General features: G+C 48.0%; 1 protein-coding gene across 1 annotated transcript; it reads left to right on the top strand.

Annotated features, from left to right (window-relative positions):
* Nucleotides 1-11487: 11487 nt before the first annotated feature.
* LOC119339704 (disease resistance protein RGA5-like) lies at nt 11488-21097 on the top strand. The gene is made up of 7 exons (XM_037611665.1): nt 11488-12296; nt 17554-17804; nt 17980-18670; nt 18884-18966; nt 19044-19096; nt 19167-19307; nt 20436-21097. Exons 1-7 carry the CDS (start codon nt 11709-11711, stop codon nt 21095-21097), a joined length of 2469 nt encoding a protein of 822 aa, XP_037467562.1. The 5' UTR covers nt 11488-11708.
* Nucleotides 21098-21802: the final 705 nt, after the last annotated feature.

The following is a 21802-nucleotide window of genomic DNA, read 5'->3' as shown; positions in this document are numbered from 1 at the left end:
AGTTCCTTTGTCAACCAGATACGTGTTTCATACATTTCAAAAAACAACTCGTTTCATATATTTCACATAATTCGAAAATCTAATTTCACTCATTTCATATATTTCAATTACATCAGGGAATTGAAACATGTCTTTCAATTCAAAATGAGTGAAACTTAATTTATCAAAACAAGTGAAATTTGTTTTTGAAACAAGCAAAGTACTCCAATATTGAAATGAGTGGGATTGTTTTAAAAATTGGGTGAAATTTGTGTTTTAAAATAAGTGAAACCAGTATTAAAAAAATGTTTGAAATTAGTTTGCTTTAAATGAGTGAAATCATTTTATGAAATTAGTGAAATATTCACTTTAAAATAAGTGAAACTAGTGTTTAAGAATGAGTGAAATTAGTTATTTTAGATGAGTGAAATCATTTTTATGAAATTAGTGAACTTGTTTTTCAATAATAGTTTGGATGCCAGACGGAGCGCACCGCCTCCGGCGAGGCAGCGGCGACGCGCCTCCCGCTGGATCCAAACGCCATTCCCGATGAATTGAATCCGACCGCTATCGGGCGTTCTCCTCGAGGGGGGCCATCTCCTCTTCATGCTTCACTAGGATGAGGTCCCAATTCACAGATCAGGTGATAGAGGACTCGAATCCACAGCCCACCATGCCAGAAAAGTGCGGAGTTTGAGGAAGGGACCTTGGTGGTGGAGTGAAGTGAGGCTAGGGTTTGATTTGGCAAGCGGATGAGGATGAGTATATGTGGGGTAGGATGGGCCAGCGTGAGCCGGATGCTACGTGGTTATATTGGTAACAAGACAATACAGATCCTGTCGTTGCTTTGAACTAGGCATTTTAACTGGCGAGGTAGAGCCTAGCCATCTGATCGTGCTGAGTGCAACTTGCTAATACAATAAGGCGGTCATCAGGGCGCTCAAGCTCATCCAGAGCTTCCGAGAAATGATGCTTTCTTTATTGAAAAAGCGAGGTAGATGTAATCTTGAACGACGAAGCAACGATGGAAATCACATGCATGAGGCCGGAACTCGTGAGAGTGGTTGTGGAATGACGTTAGGAGCGGGTTGATCGTGTTTCTTTTAGCAAGTGGGTGGGGATGAAGAAAACTATGTAGAGCTATTTGTCTGTCGGTGTGTCTTTTGTGGATGGATGCTTTCGTAGTCCTCCACTTCAATCGTAAAGACAAACATAAACGATTGGTGGTCATTTGCAACTTGAACCATTTTTCTTCTCCTTTTTTTTGGCCGGCCATTTGATCGTGCTGCCTGTAACGCAACTTGACATGTTTGCTTCTTGAATGAAATATATATACTGGTAAGGCCGGCCATCCTGACGCTTACGTCCTAAAGAGTGGGTGAATGAGACAACCATCAAATCCACATGTATGAGGCCAGAGCTAGAGACAGCAATGTGAGGGTGCTTAGCAAGGAATAATGAAATAATCAGAACCAAAGCTTGATCGATTGGCCCAACCGACAGGGAGCCACGTAAGCCTGAAAACGGCCGAATTTTAGTTAGTTTCTGTTTACTTCTTGATTAGTTATGGTCTTGCGGATCCTTTCCAGCTCCCACTGTGCAGAGTTCCTGCTGCTCCGCCCTACTCCATTTCAGGCATACAAAACAAAGTCTTAAAAATGTAATATCAGCTCGTTCCGGACCTTTTTTCACATCATTGATTTTTTTATCTATTCATCTTCAATTATAGTAGTACAACGAACACCAGAAAAAATAAAGATTACGTCCGGATTGGTACACCACCTGGCGACGACTACAAGCAGTGAAATGAGCCCAAGGCGCACCGGTGTTATCGCCCATCCCTCGCGGGAGCCGGGCAAGACTTGTTGTAGTAGACAGTGCGGAAGTCATCGTGATAAGCCCCATAAGGCCAGTGCACCAGAACAATATCCGTCACCGATGAAGAGTAGATCGGAAGAATCCAATCAGAAAACACATGAATGTAGAGAATAAAAACCGGCTCCGAGTAGATCCACTAAAGACAACCAACAATCAAATCATGCTAAGATATGGCGGAGACACACCTCCACACGTCCTCCGAAGATAGTAGACACACCACCGAAATGGGGGCTAGGGCGGGAGAACCTTATTCCATCTTCAGAGAGCCGCCGGCGTCTCGTCTTTCGCACGTGACACCAAAATGAAAACTCTAAATGAAAAAGAATTGAATGGTAAACACAAAAAGAAAATGGAAACACAAAATGAAACCCCTAAACCCTCCAAAACCCTAAACTCCTTCTTTCAAAAAAGAAAAAAAAAACCTAATCCCCAGCGCTTGGCGGGACTGATGCGTGGTAGCCTTTAGCCCCTTTAGTCCTGGTTCGTAACACAACCGGGACTAAAAAGGGGGCCTTTAGTCCCGATTCCTTAGTCCCGATTGCCCAACGGAGACTAGAGGCCCTTACGAATCGGGACTAATATCCCATTTTCTAGTACTGTAATCACATCATATGAAACGGATCAGCACCTTAAATACGCAGTGCAACCTCCTTAAATGCCTAATGAGTCACCACGAACAGGAAGTAATTAACTAACTACCTTTGAAATGGTCGATTACGCAGATGCGCTCACATATGCTTCCGTCACGGCCGTTGTTTAGGTGGAACAACCAGGCTTTGCAAGTTTGAATGCCAACTTCTAGATCCACTGCCGGATGTAGATTGTTTGTTCTGCAAGGCAACTAAATCACCAACAAGAATGATCGAGTCACGGATCCAACTAATGAATGTAATGTCAGGAATTGGACAAGGGCAAGAGAAATCACCAACAAAAATGATCGAGTCGTTACCTTTAGTTGTCGGTCAACGGGTGTAAACTGAAACCCTGAACTCTGAAGGCTGACAGTGAACCACTACCATCTATCAAATCTGCACGTGATGTATGTTGTCGGCGGTTGTTGGGCGGGGTTACAATGGAATTGTACTGTATGAACAAAGAACCAACCTGTTCCAATATCACACCAAACATCTTATATCTTATATTTACTAATTGGAGGAACCATACGAGGCTCACGTTAATTCTAGAGAAATAACAATAATAACCGTAGGATTGTGAAATATACGACTAGGATCAAAAGAGATCTATAACGTGTCCACATGTAATTTCCTAAATAAACACGGTACCCTCCACCGGAAAAAACAAAAGAAACGCCCCCATACCAATGCACTTACAAGAACCCCAATGCCCCTAAGTTCAAGTTGGAAACAATAAAAAAATCCACTTACCTTATCCAGTTGTAATAAATAAATAAAAAATATGCACAACTGAGAAGTCCCCAAGTCTCACTTTACGAATGGAATCCCAAAAAAACAAAAGCCACGTGCATGTTCCCTTAAAACGTGTCCACACGTAATTTTATTGAAGAAACACTTACAAAAAAAAAATGCCCCTGAAGCCTTATGTTTAGAAAAGAAAGAGACTCTGTCTAAATGACAAATTTTCCAACTATTAGAAAAGAATATGTGCACAAGATTAAAAATATAAAAAAATATCAAACAAAAATCTCCCCCTAATAGCTTCCAAATATTAACACTTCCATGTTCATTAACTTAATGTGTGAAATCATCTAATGTTAACATAATTTGTAAAAAATATATAAATTTTCACGCACCAAAAATTCATTTTTAATGCTCTATTGGCACTATCCTATGCAAAATCCACACTCCAAATACTTAGTCTGTCATTTCTAATTAACTATGGTCAGTCCATAGTCCAGAGAGACTATGAGAAAGTCGTTTAATTGCTCTAAGAATATTCAGAATTAGTGCTCTCTCTAGCTCTGTACTGCTTAGTTGTTGTATTTTCAGGAGTAACTTCTTTTAACCATGAATTCATACGTTAGCATGTTTTGTGCTTAATAAGATAGTGTTTTGTGACATATGTGCCTACTAAACAATTTTACTCATGTAGCTTAGTGTTTTTCTGTGTTGTTTGCACCTTTGTGGACCAAATTTAATTTTAGGTTATGCCATGTATATTTAAGGTTCCTGTTAAAAGTTTTCCATACAATGTAGTTTTATCTGTCTTCATCTATTTTTTTTAATCTCTATGTCAAGTTGGTATTCCATAAGGAAATAGTGAACTTTGCGATCGAGAGGGGCAAACATTTACATGGATGGATAGCAAGACACATGGAGCATATACAGACACAAAGTAGCAATTCTTTGGTGATCTTGGGCTCATTTGTGAGTTACTTAATAGATTTAAAAATTTTGTAATGCATAATATCTGTGTTCTCTAAATGCTAGCCCGTGCAGGTAGCATGGGTTGATGACTAGTATCTTTAATTAGCATTGACATATATTCAGGAAGAAAGGACAAGGAAAAATAGTTGCACTATTATGCCAACAAGAATGGACCAAATCACACAGATGGATCAATCACCATATACACTTGCAATCACAATTTTTTCATCTAAAACTGCTATTCTCATGATGAAACACAATCTGTCCAGTAAATACTAAATAGCAAGGCCGGGCATGGTGTGCTCGAGTAAAATGGTCTACTCCGAGGAAGCAACAATACTCCAAAAAAGCCTGCAATGTATCGTTACGTGGAGGTTAGCACAATCATTACTCTCCATATATATCTTGTTATGGTGTCGCTAAATTGTTTGGTAATCTGATGAGGGGTTTATCTCAGAAAAACTAAAAACTTTAATCATGGTCCGGGATGCTACCATGTCTTGGATAGAACCTATGTCTTTGTTATAAGAGGATTTTTTATTTATTTTTACTTTTTCAGATTATATATTCACTGATTTATACACATATAGTTCCTTTATGGTCTATTCGTCGGCATCTAAATATTGCGAGTATGTGTTGGTGGCATGTGTGCAAGTAGAGATGGTCGTTGGGGACAACAACACAAAGATCCAATTCACATTTACTAGATTCGACATGATACACACACACACACACACACACAGACACACACACACACACACACACACACACACACACACACACACACACACACACACACATTATTTGGAATAACTTATGTTTGTATATTTTAAAGACCATTTAAATGTCCCAAACTATTTAAGTTGTGGATCTGTTAAGGTACCAAAAGAAAGAACAAGTTGCATGCCCTTTGTGTCATTTGATAAGGCAACATATGCATGAAGATGAGATCAATAATGCATGCTGGAAAAGGATGTCATCTCAGTTAGATATAAACAACACTTCTTCAAAATAAGTTAGACATAAACATGAAGTATGAGGTAGCATGAAAATTGAGGCCACATTCTGTTCAAAGGAAAAGTGAAGGAAACACATATGAATAAGCTTTTTTCTTTCTGTGATGGCATTATTAAAGCATTTGGTTCAAAGGAATGTAACAAAAATGGAAATTTCCTTCAAGCTCGGTATCAAAAGAAAACTGCAAGAATTTTACAACCCACTTGGACATCCTTTTCAAATTCCTACGCATGAAGAGCGAGACTGAGATCCTTAGTGGCATAATAACATGTTAATTAGACATATTAACGTGGTTTGACTAAGATTTACCATGTTTATTAAGATTCATGTGTTTTTCCGATCAATCTGAACCAAACATGCTCTAAACGTTTATTCTGCAAAAAATATATTATGTTTTATAATCCTGTTTTTTACACACATCTATTCCAATCCAATTCCTGCAACTTTTTCCTTTCCTATGTTTCTAGAATCTTGTAAAAAACAAAGGAGGCCTGAAATCAAGGTGCACGCAATACATGTGATGGACGTACATTGGTGGCGACATTTGTAACAAGACAAGACAGATCCTACCGTTGCTTTGAACTAGGCATATTTCACTGGCGAGGTAGAGGCTAATATACCATGTTCTTTCTTATTTGGCCATATTAGTTAGGTAGATGCATTTGATCTTGCTGATTGCAACTTGCTAATGTAATAAGGCGTTCATCAGTGCGCTCAAGCTCATACAGAGTTTCCGAGAAAGCAACGATGGAATTCACACGAATGAGGCCGGAGCTGGTGAGAGTGGTTGGGGAATGAGGTTAATTAGGAGCGGCTTGATGGTGTTTGTTTTAGCAAGTGGGTGGGGATGACCAAAACTATGTAGAGCTATTTGTCTGTTGTGTGTCTTTTGTGGATGGACTCTTTTGTAGTCCTCCATTTCAATCGTAAAGACAAACGATTGGTGGTCATTTGCATCTTGAACCATTTTTCTTCTCCTTTTTTGGCCAGCCATTTGATCCTGCTGTAACGCAAAGACATGTTTGCTTCTTGAATGCAATATAAATACTCGTAAGGCCGGCCATCTTGACGCTTACATTTTAAAGAGTGGGTGAATGGGATAGCCATCAAATTCACATGCATGAGGCCAAAGTTAGAGACAGCAATGCGGGGGTGGTTAGAAAGGGATAATAACGAAATAGAGACGAAAGCTTGATCGATTGGCCCAACCAGCTGGGAGCCACGTACGCCTGATAACGATGGACTTAGTTAGTTTTTGTTTACCTCTTGAACAATTATGGTCTTGCAGAACAATTTTGTTCCTTCTCCGTCTGAAATTTAAGTTTGGCACTGCCTTGCTCCGTCTTACTCCATTTGAATGATTTCAGGCGTACAAAACAGAAAATTGGAATTTTAAGAAAGAGAATGCTGCAACAGTTTGTGCAAATATCAGCTGATCAATAAGAACATAATGGTTTGGAGCGCTTATGACGAATTCTCTGGACCTCTGTCTGGAGTGATAGGTCTGCATCCAATGATAATTTTTTGCAGGTGAAAAGAAAAAGAAGCACGTCCCAAACATTTTTCCTTATTCTACCTGCTGGCTGATGTTTTCACAAATTTACTTCCACCTTGAAGTGTTCGTTTTCTTTTTCCAAGAAACAGGGCACCACCCCAGCCCCATTTCTTATAAATGAGACCAAAACCAAAGTCACAACATCTGTTTGAGAACTCGGATAGGCATGTTAGAAACATAATTGTGTAGAGATAAGCACAACTAGGATAGGTTTAAACAACGTACAACTTGCCCTTCACTCCAAGTCTCTCTCCCTCATATTATACTCTATATATACCCCTATGAGGGTCAGATCAATACAACATAGAACAACACAATATTCGGGATCCTACAATTTTCACATGGTATTAGAGCGGTTTGTCTAACGATGCCGATCTTAGGAGTTTATACCACTTCCGCAGCATGCCACCCCCGGGGAGATTAATCTCCTCTCCCCGGAGGCGCGGCACTTGATCAATCAAAGATTCGATTAGTTTGTAGATTAGATCAATTTTATTTTTTCAAATTTCTTAGGTCAAGTCTTTTTTCGAGAAAAAGGCTTTCGCCCCGCTATATTGATATAGCAACCGCCCGATACAACCAAGAGTTCAATGCTGGGGCAAACAACACAAGCATGCCCAAAAGAAACAAAAGAGAAAGAAGAGAGAAAATAACGTCAACAGCATCGGATCGACGAAAACGAAGATAACCCAAAACCGTTGCGCCCACCGGAGATGTACCACACCTCGCTCCAGGCACCTCGAACCTCCGCATACCAAGCAGCACCTTCAGGAAGGAACACGACGACGACGACGCTGCTGCCCGGACAGGTCCTAGGGTTTCCCCCGGTACGCGGAGGGGCGTGGGGAAGGGGAAGATCCGACGCCCTTCAGGAAGGAAGGATGGCGCCCATGGGCGTCACCGCGTCGGTGCCGGCAAGCCGGCTCGGATTTTTCCCATCCGCCAACACCCACAACCCCGAACAGTCCGACGCGCTCCACCAGACAAGCCACCCACGAACGTGCGCCACCACGGCCTTGCCATCATCACCGCCGCCTCACCGTGGTCATCGAAGCGAGACCGACGAGAGCGAGAGGGAGTAGCCGGGAACGAAGAACGGCAGCGAGAGCAACCACGCCGGAGGAGACAACCTCCACCGCCATCGGCGGTCACCGACCGGACGCGGCAAGGGGAGCGTACCAGGCCCTCGAGGCCCGGCCGAGCCCAAAAGGGGCTCGTGAAGCACCCGTCGCCGAGCTGCAGTAGACGTGCCGCCGACTCCACCACCCCCCGCACGAGCCGCACCACCACCGGCCCCGCCGGAGCCGCCGCAGGCGCGATCGAGACAGGCCCGCCCAGACCCAGATGGGGCCCAAAAGGGCCTAGATCTGGGCCGGGAGGGCGCCGCCACCATCCATCGCGTCAGCGCGCCGCCAAGTGGCTGCGCCAGCGCCTCTAGGCCACCCGGAGTAGCGCCGCCAGGAGCAGCCGCCGCTGCCGGAATCACCGCTGACCGAGGAGCACCGCCGCGGGACGCACCACCCGAGCCGTGGCACCGCGCGCGGGGAAGGAACGGCCGCCGCCTCCGTCAACACCACGCGGGTAGGGCCCGGTGGCGCCGGACGACGGCGGCGGGAGGCGGGGAACGGGAGGGGGGCGCTGGGGGGCGGGGAGATGAGCCCCCGGTCGCCTCGCTCGGGGAGGCGACGCGGGGGGCGGCCAGGAGGGAGGAGGGAGGCGGGGCGCGGGAGGGGAGGGGAAGGGGCCGGCGGCGGCGGTGGAGCGAGGGGGGAACCCTAGGAGCGGGCCGTCCCCGTCCTGGCTCTTGTCCTGTGTTGTTTACCTTTTAGTCTGTAGTTTCCTTGTCACCGTCAAGTCTTTTTTAGCCACGAATAAATCCTATGACCCACAAAATCCGGTGAAAATCCCATAATCAGGCGGCCATGCCCTGCCGATCTCCGCCGCGTGACTACAGATTTTCTGAGCAAATTCTCAGGCCTCCGAGGCCGCCCGCGGGCGCTTGGTGGCCGCCGGCCGCGCAGTACACCATTCAGTCGGCAGGGCGCGTCTACCTGATCCTCCTGTCTGCGACGCGTCAGCACGAACGAGGAGCATACACCAGGAAACTACTCCCTCCGTTCCTAAGTATAAGTCTTTGTAGAAATTTCATTATGGACCACATACGGATGTATCTAGATGCATTTTAGAATATAGATTCACTTATTTTGCTCCGTATGTGGTCTATAATAAAATCCCTTCAAAGATTTATATTTAGGAACGAAGGGAGTAGAAGATGCATGCGTATGGGAAACATCAGCGCCGCCACGACCGCAAACTCCATCGATACACACCATGCCTGCCGAGAGGCGAGCGCTAGCGGGCCGCGCATCGACTACAGGGCTCTTGCGGGATCCGACTACGCATCCTTCGACGACACTCTCCGGCTACGAGCCGGTTTCGGCATCTCCACGCGACGCGACTCCTACGAGGCTACGGTACGCGTGCAAGTACGGGATGCCTGCGCCAGCTGGGAGCGGGTCATCTACACCAAGTCACCAACCACTGCACCTGCACGGATCTATATCAAGCGCTCCATCGACGAACCGAGCGACTGCACCGACCCATCTGCCATCTAGCCGAACTGCACCAGGTCGAACCACTTCATCAAGCTGTACCACTATATCCAGAAAAGAAACAAATCTTCGCCGAGCACATGTACGGACCCGACATGCACCATCCACTCGCCAAGCCGGTGTGGAAAGCGTGCAATTTTTCATCGTCTTCTTCAGCATGACACGGCATCGACACCCGTCGTCACGAGGGAAGCCTCCAAGCGACCCATCATCGTCGACACGCCGCTACATCGCAGACACTTCATCGCCAAGGTCTTAATCAACGTGGTCTTCATCACATCATCGGCAACACACTGCCGCCGCCTCGTCCACAAGATGGACACTTAGCGTCCTCTGACAGACTTTTCTGCAGGACGTAACATCGACGACGGCAATGACTGCGTCACGACGACGACATCGACCGCGTCATCGACGACATGACTGCATCGACGTGGCGTCACTATAGTGACGACCCTACACGGCCACATGGTTCTGGCAAAACCGATGTGTGCTCGATGGGTTTCCTCCGGTCTTGGCAAAACTGGTGGACTCATCGCCTGCAGCACCCTCTGACATTCGCAAGGTGCATTGTCCATGTCTGCAGCTCCGTCATAGCACTTTTTTTGCGCCTCCGACTTTGTGCGGCTTTATCATCTATGATGAGTACACAATTGACCACGACTACTTCGACCACGGCTAGATCACGATCGGCGACCTTGATATCGACCACACGACTACGTCTACAACAACACATCGGCAACAACTCCAGTCAACAGCATCCGCGTCGTCACCAGCTTCCACGCCACTCCCGTTGTGACTGCAGGAGGGAATAGAAGAGAGACAAGGAAGGCATCAGAAGGCGGACGCAGTCACCGCCCTAGGTGTCGACACATCAAAGATGAAGTTGATGATGGCGCAACGGAGAGGACGACGGAAATCCAAGACAACTAGCGTCCACACGCCTCTTTTTTTCCCTTGCGTTTCCTCTCACACGCCTACGTGTGTGCAAAATGCATAACGCCCACACGACTCTCTCAGCCACCTACCTCACGGTCCCGCACGCCCCGCGTGACAGTCACCACGCGTCCCCGCAATTGCCATGGTCCGGACCCTCTTCAATGTCCGTTTAACTGCAGTTGCCATGTCGCTGAACTACAGTTGCCATGTCGGACAACTACAGTTGCCATGGTTGGTCAACTGCGGTTGCCATCTCAGGTCAAGTGGCAGATGCCATTTAGGACAACTGCAGTTGTTGCCATGTATGGTCTGGTTTACTATAGTTGCCATGATTTGAAAACTTTAGAGGTTGCCACCTACTAACACTAAGCAGTTGCCATGTATCGTCTGGTTTACTACAGTTACCATGATTTGAAAACCTTAGGAGCTGCCAGCTACTAACACTAGGTAGTTGCCGTGTAGCGCTACAAAGAGACATGGCAAAACAACATGTTCGGGTAAAAGAGAGAGTTGCCATATGCTTACAAGGACACTAGGGCAGTTATCGTGTACCCTGCAAAACACATGGCAACTGACATGTTCGGGTAAAAAAAGATAGAGTTGCCATCTGCTTACAAGCACGCTAGGGCAGTTGCCATGCGCACTGCAAAACGCATGGCAACTGACAGCTTGGGTGTGGAGAGAGGAGACGGGCGTGTGGGCGAGATGGCAAATGCCCACACACCAGCCCTTATGCGTGAGTGAAAATTGATGTATGGGCGAACTGGTAAACGCCCACACACCGGCCCCTCTGTGTGGTGAAACGAACGTGTGGGCGACCGGGTGAATGCCCACACACCAGCCCAATCCTACGTGGCACCATAAACATGCCAAGATTCATACACCCATAAACGGACGCGGATCCACGCGTGTGGGCGAGATGCAAACGCCCACACATGTGGGCGTTAGTGTTTCCAAAAAGAAATGTTCGTTTTCTTGTAAATCTTGATGCTGGTCAAGGTCTTTCAATTGGCCTTGGCCACGCGGTCAGGTCGAGAGCGCGTTACTTTTGTTTACGGAGACCAAGGAAAAAAATAAATCGTGAATTATGGTGTTTAGTTGCCATTGTCCATAATTAATCCAGATAATATAACCAGATGGAATTGGTGACTCCAGCTCAACTTTTTTATGGAATTGGTGAGTCAGCTGGAATATGCCTAGTTCACAACGGGAGCAAACAGCTTTGCAGCACTACCTCCCTCATCTCAGTACTACACTACCCTCACCAGCCACCTCACAACGGGAGCAAACAGTTTCGTCATTTTAGACAGAACTCATCCGCAAGCAGTTTCGTCAGAGCCCCCTCACAACTACCCTCACTCCTTCGCCCGACACACAACCCACGCAATGCAGGTTGCAGCTGGGGCGCTGAGCCCCCTCATCCGCAAGCTCGGCGACCTGCTCGTGGATGAATTCACCTTAGGAAATCGCGTGAAGAAGGGAGTCAAGTCCCTCCAAACGGAGCTGCAGATGATGTACGTCTTCCTCCACAAGGTGGGTGACGTGCCGGCGGACGAGCTCGACCCGCAGGTCCGGATCTGGGCCGACAAGGTCCGGGAGCTCTCCTACAACATGGAGGACGCGGTGGATGTGTACATGGTCCGCGTGTATGATGGCGGCCATGGTGAACTCGGCCCCAACAACATGAAGAACAGAGTAAAGAAGTTCGTCAAGCGGACCAAGAAGCTGTTCAGCAAGGGCATGGCTCTCCACAAGATATCTGCCGACGTCCGACAGTCGCAGGAGCTCGCAAAGGAGCTCGGCGAGCTACGTCAAAGGTATGCGCTTGAGCCGCACACCTATGGTGTGGGGAATGTCATTGATGCTCGCCTAAAGGCTGTGCACAGAGATATCACAGGGCTCGTGGGCATCGAGGACACACGAGATGAGCTTATTAAGAAGCTATTTGATCGAGATGAGATGTCCAAGAAGATGTTGAACGACACATGTTGCACCGCACCGTTACCCACGTTCAGGTTGCATCGGTGGAGGAGTCCAAGCCAAGATAGACTAGGATCTCTAGTTAGTTATCATATGGTTGTAATCTCCTCTTATCTCTTTATCTCTTTCTCTCCAAGTCACAATGTAATCTGAACACCATTGTACGCTATGCCAGGAGTTGCGCCCTGGCCTATATTAACACGTAGCCGTCGCCCAGGATGGGTACGACGTTCCTCCACATGGTATACAGAGCCTGACTCTTCCCATCTAGCGTTCCTCCTCTCCACCGCAGCCTCCTGCCATGGCTTCATCCGCCGCCGCTTCCTCCCCTCTCTCTGGCCAGATCACCGAGCGCCTCACCCGCACCAACCACGTCTTATGGCGCACCCAGATCACGCCACAACTGAGAGGGGCTGGAGTCTTCGGATACGTTGATGGAAGCACGGCAGAGCCGGCCGAGTTCGTCGTCAGCAAGGACAAGGATGGAAAGGAGGAAGCCATCCCCAATCCCCTCCATGCCGTCTGGATCAGAGAGGACCAGCAGGTACTTGGGTATCTTCTCAATAATCTGTCAAAATAAGTATTAGTGCAGGTGACTTCCATCGCGCATGCACTAGAGCTCTGGACAGCGTTGGCGAGCATGTTCTCGTCGACGTCCCTGTCCCGCGTCAACAACATCCGAGCTGCCCTCACAAACGCGCAGAAGGGGACGCAATCGGTGGCTACCTTCTTCGCGTACATGCGGGGACTCGCCGACGAGCTCGCCGCGGCTGGCAAGCCGTTGAAGGATGATGAACTCATCTCGTACATCCTCAACGCACTCGACATGGAGTATCAGCCGCTGGTTTCCTCCCTCAACGCCAGAACCACTCCGGTCACCCTCGACGAATTGTTCGGACAGATGAGCAATTTTGATCAGAGGGTGGCTCTTTTCCAAGGCACGGGAGGTGGCTTCAAGTCATCTGCCAATGTTGCCACCCGCGGCCGTGGCGGGGGCTCTCGTTACCGCGGTCCACCGCGGAACGGAAAGGGCAGGGGCGCCCACAACAGCAACAGCAGCGGCGCCAACAACACGCGCGGCGGCCGGCCTCCCTCCTCCAACAACAGAGGCCGCCGCAACAGCAGCTCCAACAACAGATCACGCCCCGACATCAGGTGCCAAATCTGTGGCAAGCCGGGTCACTCGGCAAAGGACTGCTGGTATCGTTTTGAGGAGGATGAAGATGACTCATCTCAGGATGAGAAGGTGGCCGGAGCTGCTGATGGCTCCTACGGTGTCGACACCAATTGGTACGTCGACAGCGGCGCCACAAACCACATCACCGGTGAGCTGGAGAAGGTGACCATGCGTGAGAAGTATCGTGGCAAAGATCACATCCACACTGCAAGTGGAGAAGGTATGAAAATTAGTCACGTTGGTCACTCAATTGTTAAAACCCCTCATCGAAAAATTCACCTTAGAAAATTTTTGCATGTCCCTAGTGCCTCAAAGAGTCTTCTTTCAGTCCATCGTATTGCTATTGACAATCATGTCTTTCTTGAATTTCACCCTTACTTCTTTTTGATCAAGGATCAGGCAACGAAGAAGGTGCTTTATCGAGGTAGATGCGTTCGTGGGCTTTACCCTTTGATTCCGGAGATTAGAAGACTCAATAAACAAGTTTTTAGTGCCACCAAAGTGTCTTCAACACGATGGCACGATCATTTAGGGCATGCATCTTTTTCTTTAGTTGAGCGTTTGCTTAGGAAAAATAAGCTCCCATATATTGGAGAGCGTGATGTCGAAACAGTTTGTGATTCATGTCAAAAGGCTAAAAGCCATCAATTACCTTATCCAGTTTCTACCAGCATTTCTACAAAACCTTTGCAACTTGTTTTCTCCGATGTGTGGGGCCCTGCCCCCTCTTCTGTTGGTAGACACACGTATTATGTGAGTTTCATAGACCACTATAGCAAATTTTCCTGGATTTACCTTCTTAAGAAGCGATCCGATGTGTTTCAAGTTTTTCTGAACTTCCAAGCTCTTGTTGAGCGCCAATTTGATTGCAAAATTCTTGCTCTCCAATCCGACTGGGGTGGAGAATATGAAAAGTTAAATTCTTTCTTTCAGAAAATTGGCATATCTCATCACGTATCTTGCCCACATGCTCACCAACAAAACGGGTCTGCTGAACGCAAGCACAGACACATCGTTGAAGTTGGTCTAGCATTACTTGCTGGTGCCTCTATGCCCCTCAAGTTTTGGGATGAGGCTTTCCTTGCGGCTGTTCACATCATCAACATGCTACCTAGTCGTGTCATCAACTATGAAACTCCTATTGAGCGTCTCCTTCATACCAAACCCGACTACACTACTCTTCGAGTGTTTGGTTGCGCTTGTTGGCCCAATCTTCGTCCCTACAACTCTCGCAAGCTCATGTTTCGCTCCAAACAGTGCGTCTTCCTAGGCTATAGTGCTCAACACAAAGGTGTAAAGTGCCTCGATGTTTCTACTGGTCGCATTTATATCTCTCGGGACGTTGTCTTTGACGAGACAAAGTTCCCTTTTTCCGACCTACACCCCAATGCCGGAGCCCTACTTCGCAAAGAAATTCTTCTCTTGCCTTCTAGTCTCACCGGCATCACCCAAGGGGAAAATAATTGTAGCGACTCAATGTTGACTAATGCTCATAACCACTTCCATGAGTTTTGTGATGATGCAGATGATGCAAACTCTGAAGAAAATGGTGCAGAAATCGACAAAAACAATGAAGAAAACGCTCCCAACATGCCACATTTTATGTGTCCAGGTTTGGGGAGCAGATCCTCCTCGGGATTGATTCCCCTGCAGGCTGGCAGCGGATCGCCCTCGGGATCTGGGCCGTCCCAGACTGACAAGGCGCGGGATCCCGCCTCGTCTGGCGAGCGGCGCAGCCCTGCCTCCGCGCCTGCCACGTCGAGCCTCGCCACTAGCTCAGGGGCTCCATCCGGCCCGCACCACTCGGACGCCCCCGCGCGGCGCACCGAGAGTCGCTGGGCCCCCGCTGGGCCCCTTCACTACGAGCGCCGCCAGCCGATTGGCGCACAGCCTCGTCACCTGGCGCCAGACGCGGCCCCCGACATTGATTCGGGCCGGTCTCCTGATGCGGCCCCAGACGCGCGATCCGACGCGGATTTGGCCGGGCCCGCCTCATCATTGCTGCATGATGGGCCTGAGCCGGACGTGCTGCTCCACCGTGGATCTTCTGCGCCACGACCCGTTTCGCCCGTACCACCTCCCGCTCCCGATGCCGCAGACGATCCGTCTGCCCTGCGTGATGACGAGGTGGCCGGGGCAGGGGGCGCCATCGGGGGATCTACTGCGCCGGATATATATGTTGCACCTCCTGCTGCTTCACGCACACGTCTCCAAAAAGGGGTAACTAAACCAGTTAATTACAAGCAAATAACAAAGTTTGGTCTTGCCTGCTCTACAGATGAACCACGCTCTGTTGGTGAGGCACTCAGTGATACAAAGTGGAAGAAGGCCATGGAAGAAGAACACCTGGCACTTCTGAAAAATCACACATGGCATCTGGTTCCTCCAAGGCAAGGTAAAAATTTGATTGATTGTAAGTGGGTTTTCAGAGTTAAACGGAAATCTGATGGAACCATAGATCGCTACAAAGCCAGACTCGTTGCAAAAGGCTTTAAACAACGATATGGTATTGACTATGAGGACACTTTTAGTCCTGTTGTCAAAGCTGCAACTATTCGTCTTGTGCTCTCTATTGCTGTTTCCAGGGGATGGAGCCTTCGACAGCTAGATGTGCAGAATGCGTTTCTCCATGGCGTTCTGGAAGAGGAAGTATATATGAAACAACCTCCTGGGTTTGAGAACAAAAACAAACCGTTTCATGTTTGCAAACTTGATAAAGCTCTATATGGACTGAAGCAAGCTCCCAGGGCCTGGTACTCTAGACTCAGTCAGAAATTACAAGCTCTTCGTTTTATTCCTTCTAAGTCTGACACGTCTCTGTTCATTTACAATAAACTGAAAACATCCATATTTGTTCTCATATATGTTGATGATATTATAGTCACAAGTTCATCTGATGAAGCAATATCCGGGCTGCTGAAGGATTTGAGTGCTGAATTTGCTCTCAAGGACTTGGGAGACTTGCATTTCTTCCTAGGGATTGAGGTAAAGAAACAAGGTGATAGCCTCCATCTCTCTCAAGAAAAGTATGCTTCTGACCTGGTGAGAAGAGTTGGGTTGCAAGGTTGCAAACCTTCACCAACTCCGTTATCTAGCACAGAAAAATTGTCACTTGCAGAAGGAGAACTTTTGTGTCCTGATGATAGCACCAGGTACAGAAGCTTGGTAGGAGCACTTCAGTACTTGACCTTGACACGATCTGATATTTCCTTTGCTGTGAACAAAGTCTGTCAGTTTCTTCATGCACCTACTAAAAATTATTGGACTGCTCCTAAACGTATTGTGAGATATGTGAAAAATACCATGAACCTTGGTCTTACTTTCACCAAGTCCTCATCCACACTAGTCAGTGCTTTCTCTGACTCTGACTGGGCAGGATGTGTAGATGACAGACGCTCCACTGGTGGGTTTGCAGTGTTCTTTGGTCCCAACTTAATATCATGGTGTGCAAAGAAACAAGCTACCGTGTCACGATCAAGCACAGAAGCTGAGTACAATAGCCAATGCCACAGCTGAGATCATTTGGGTTCAGTCCATGTTGAGAGAGCTTGGTGTGAGAAACACTCAAGCCCCATGCTTGTGGTGTGACAATCTTGGTGCTACTTATCTGTCTGCTAATCCCGTTTTTCATGCAAGGACTAAACATATTGAAATTGATTTTCATTTTGTTAGAGAACGAGTTGCCAATAAGAAATTGGACATTCGTTTTGTACATTCTTGAGATCAGGTTGCAGATGGATTCACCAAAGCCTTGCCCACAAGAAACTTTGAAGAATTCAAGCGTAATCTCAACTTAACAAAGTTGTGATTAAGGGAGGGTGTTGAACGACACATGTTGCACCGCACCGTTACCCACGTTCAGGTTGCATCGGTGGAGGAGTCCAAGCCAAGATAGACTAGGATCTCTAGTTAGTTATCATATGGTTGTAATCTCCTCTTATCTCTTTATCTCTTTCTCTCCAAGTCACAATGTAATCTAAACATCATTGTACGCTATGCCAGGAGTTGCGCCCTGGCCTATATTAACACGTAGCCGTCGCCCAGGATGGGTACGACGTTCCTCCACAGAAGATACTGAAGTCACTTTCTATTGTTGGATTTGGCGGATTGGGAAAGACAACCCTTGCCAGAGCGGTGTACAACAAGATCATATTGCAGTTCGATTGTGGAGTGTTTATTTCGGTGTCTCGGAATCCCAACATAACAAAGATTTTCAAGAAGATGTTGTATGGACTTGACAGTAAAAAGTTTGCAAACATCAACGAAGCTGTTAGGGACGATGAACAACTCATCGATCAACTGAGAGTGTTTCTTCAAGATAAGAGGTATGAATCTATGGATACCAATTTCCAGGCTAGCACTATCCCATCTTTGCTAATATATGTGTCTGCCTATTGATACAATATTGGAAAAACAGAAAACTGGTTACGTAGTCTTATTTTAGCGACTGCTTATGTAGTCTTCGTTGATATGTGAACTAACAATCTAAAAAACACCCAGGTACTTAATCGTGATTGATGACATATGGGGTGAAGAAGCATGGGAATTTATTAAGTGTGCCCTCTCGAAGAACAATCTCGGTAGTCGAGTAATAACAACGACCCGCTTAAGCAGTGTCTCTCAAGCATGTTGCCCATCTAGTAGTGATATTATTCATAAGATGAAATATCTTAATGATAAGGACTCCGAAAGGCTCTTCTACAAAAGAATATTCCCCCAAGGAAATGAATGTCCCAATGAATTGGAGCAAGTAGCTAGAGAAATTTTGAAGAAATGTGGTGGAGTACCACTAGCCATCGTTACTATTGCTAGTTTGTTAGCCAGTAATGACCAATATATAAAGCCAAAGTATGAATGGGACAACATACTCAGTTCTATTGGCCGTGGACTTGGAGAAGGTGATACTGCAAAGGATATGCAAAGAATACTATCTTTTAGTTATTATGATCTACCTTGTCATCTAAAGACTTGTTTACTATATCTCAGTATATTCCCGGAAGATTATGAGATAAATAGAAACAAGTTGATTTGGAGGTGGATAGCTGAAGGCCTTATCCATGGTGGAGAACAAGAAATTAGACTTTTTGAGCTGGGAGAGAGATATTTCAGTGAGTTGATAAACAGAAACTTGATTCAGCCAGTATATGCTGATATTGGATATTGGTGGAAAGGTTGTCGATTACATGATATGGTCCTTGATCTCATATGTTCCCTATCCAGTAAAGAAAACTTTGTTACTATATTGGATGGGTCGAAGCAAAAGAAAAATAATTCAGATAGTGTGGTTCGCAGGTTATCCATTCAGAATAGCATGTCAGAGGTCACCGCCACTTGGGTCAGTGCCACAAGTATGTCAAAGTTGAGGTCTGTTACTCTCTTCAGAACTGATGATGTTCTGGCCCAGAATTTTGCAAACTTCAAAGTTCTGCGTGTATTAGATTTAGAAGGCTGTAATCTTGTGGAAAGTAGCCACCAGATTGATCTTAGATGTGTTGAGAATTTATTACACCTGAGGTACCTAGGACTGCGAGATACACGTGTTAGTGCTCTCCCTGTGGAAATACGAAAGCTACAGTTTTTGCAAACACTGGATTTAAGAACAGGTGTGTCTATGGAGGTACCGCCAAGTGTTGTTCGGCTAGGACAATTGCTGTGCCTATATGTTGATATATATGTGAGATTGCCAGTTGGGATAGGCAACTTGGTGTCCTTAGAAGAGCTGAAAAAGGTGAAGGTGGGTGGTACAGATGAGATTGAGAAAGAGCTAGGGAAGCTGGTGGAGCTGAGGTCGCTTGACCTGTACTGGAAGGGAGACAATCATAGTGCGTGTAATTCTCTGTTGGTGTCCCTGGCAAATCTGTGGAAATTGCATAGTCTACATATTTATAATAGTGGGGATGCAAGGTTTGATGTCACTTGGGTCGGCTGGGTGCCCCCTCCACACCTCTGTGCCTTTAATTTTATTCATTGTACTTCCACATTGCCTAGATGGATGAATTCATCATTGTTTCCCGTCCTCTCCCACCTGCATATAAAGGTGGATAGAGTGAGGCCGGAGGTCGACTTTCAGATCCTTGGGAAATTGCCTGCTCTTTGTTTTCTCATGCTGGCATCCACCAGAACCCAATACATACCTGATGAAAGGTTTAGAATTGGGGATGATGCATTTCCTTGCCTGAGAGAGTGTGTATTCAACTATTTTCAGACATGCCCATCTATGTTTCCACGAGGATCTATGCCCAGGCTTGAATCCCCTCATTTACCGAAAAAGGGTTTCCCCCGCTTTGTATACAAAGCAACCAACCGAACCATCCAACGATAGGTGCTGGGGCGGAAACAGTACAGTCACGCCCAAAAAAAAAGAAAGAGAAAATACAAGAGAAACAAACGCCGACAACGGCGGATCGACAAAGAAACGAAGAAGCCTCGTGGCCGCTGCACCCACCGGAGATCTCCCACCAGACTCCGAGCCTCCGAAGCACCGGTACCAATCAACACCTTCAAGAAGGAACGCGACGAAGACGACGCTGCTGCCAAGGGTTTCCCCCGGTACGGTGAGGGGAGAGGAAGGGTAGCTCCGACGCCCTCCAGGAAGGTCTGGCGGCACCCACAAGCACCATCGCGTCGATGTCGGCCAGGCCAACAGAGATTTCTCCCGATCCCAACCTCCACCTCAGGCACTCCGAAGCTCGCCGCCAAACAGACCCTCACCCTGCGCCAGCCCGGACATGAAGCGTTCAACGCTGTCTCACCACGGCACCGTGAAGCATGGTCGGCACGATGAAGAAGAGGAGCCGGGACCAGGCAACAACACCATCGGCACGCGGGAGGGCCCCACCTCCACCGCCGAAGACGGTAGCTGACCGGACGCAATGGCAGGAACACACCAGGCCCGTGGCCGCACAGGCCCAGCCGGGAACGCAGAGGCCCGTAAAGTTCCCGCCTTCGCGCTGCAGCCGGCACGCCGTCGGCTCCGCCGCCCCTGTCCAAGCCGCTCCCCTTCCTCCCCACACCGAAAGCCGCCAAGGGAGGCACCACCAACACGCACACCGCCGGCCACCATCACCAGGTCGCCGGACCGCCACCGGCCGAGCCGCACCACCGCCGCACGCCCACGACGGAGAGGAACCACCACAGCCGCCGGCAGCCCGAAGCCGGACCCCAGCCGCCGCCAACGCCGCCCGCGGCCCTCGCCGCCTGCCGGGCGGAACCGGCCGCCGCGGCGAGGCGCGTTCCACCGCGCAGCCGGCCACGCCGCACCACGTGCCGCCGCGCCGCGGCGCCCCGCGCCCGCGCCGCGCCCGCCCGCGAAGGAGGGACCCGCGTCGCCCCCAACGCGCGGAGGAGGAAGAGCAGGGCCCCGCCGCCGCCGGCGCCGGTCAGGCGAGCCCGGCCGTGCCCCCTGGCGGCGGCGAGGGAGGAAGGAGGAGGAGGGGAGACCGGAGGCGGCGGGATCTGGGCGCCCGCCCCGGCCGCCTCGCGGGTGGCGGCGCGGGCGGGAGGGGGGAGGGGAGTCTCGCCCACTAAGCGATTTTTGTTCGCCCTCTCTCCATGGAATCCCTTCATTTTGAAGTCCGAGCGTCACTCATCGCCGATGGAGACTGGGATGTCGACATGAGACACCTCCCTTCGCTCCAGGAAGTCACGGTTTGTCTTTTTTATGAGGAAAACCGTTGGTCAGCAGTTGGGAAGGCAGTTGATATGTTGAACCTCGCATTGGACACCCATCGCAACCGTCCCACCCTTTGTTGGTTTCAGAGCTGTAAGTCTTTTCTCACATGCAGCCATGCTTCTGTAGGCTTTGACATAATTAGCTAGCTTAATTCTCTCTTTCCCAGCAATGCAAATTAATGTTCATTCTTTTTCGTTTGCTTCAAATCTTTATCCAAAGCACTGAAAGAAGAAGAAGAGGCAGAAGAGGAAACCGAGGAAGAAGAAGAGGTGCCTGCAGCATTGGTCACCATGAACGATGGAGAAGACCAGATAGTTGTGCTGTAGAACCACTCATATCCATTCAAATACGCAGGTAAACAACCCATCCCCATCCAGATGCACAGTACTAAGTGGGGAGGCGTGCTTTTCCATGCCACTTCACAACTGAATTTGCTCTCCGGCCGTGTTTATTTCTGCTCTGGCTGATGATCACGTGACGTGCTTTTGCGTTTTAAAACCAACCACCTTATAAGAAACCTGACAGAGCCGAAGTAGTAAGCACAAAAGGAAAAATAATCTTTTACATTTTGTTCATGTAGGTTCTTGGAGTCACCATGATCGCTGAAATACGCACAATTCTGACTCAGCTGGCAGAGGTTTTCTTGGAAGA

This window comes from Triticum dicoccoides, chromosome 7B (assembly GCF_002162155.2).
Source record: "Triticum dicoccoides isolate Atlit2015 ecotype Zavitan chromosome 7B, WEW_v2.0, whole genome shotgun sequence".
NCBI classification, from domain to species: Eukaryota; Viridiplantae; Streptophyta; class Magnoliopsida; order Poales; family Poaceae; genus Triticum; species Triticum dicoccoides.
The sequence above is the reverse complement of the archived record's forward strand: the minus strand, read 5'-3'. Positions and strand labels throughout refer to the sequence as shown.

Coding starts and splice junctions, on each gene's coding strand:
- LOC119339704 (XM_037611665.1), top strand. CDS start 11,709: ATGCAGGTTGCAGCTGGGGCGCTGAGCCCCCTCATCCGCAAGCTCGGC. Junction 12,297..17,553: donor ATGAGATGTCCAAGAAGATG/TTGAACGACACA, acceptor CCACAGAAGATA/CTGAAGTCACTTTCTATTGT. Junction 18,671..18,883: donor GTTGTCGATTACATGATATG/GTCCTTGATCTC, acceptor GTTCTGGCCCAG/AATTTTGCAAACTTCAAAGT.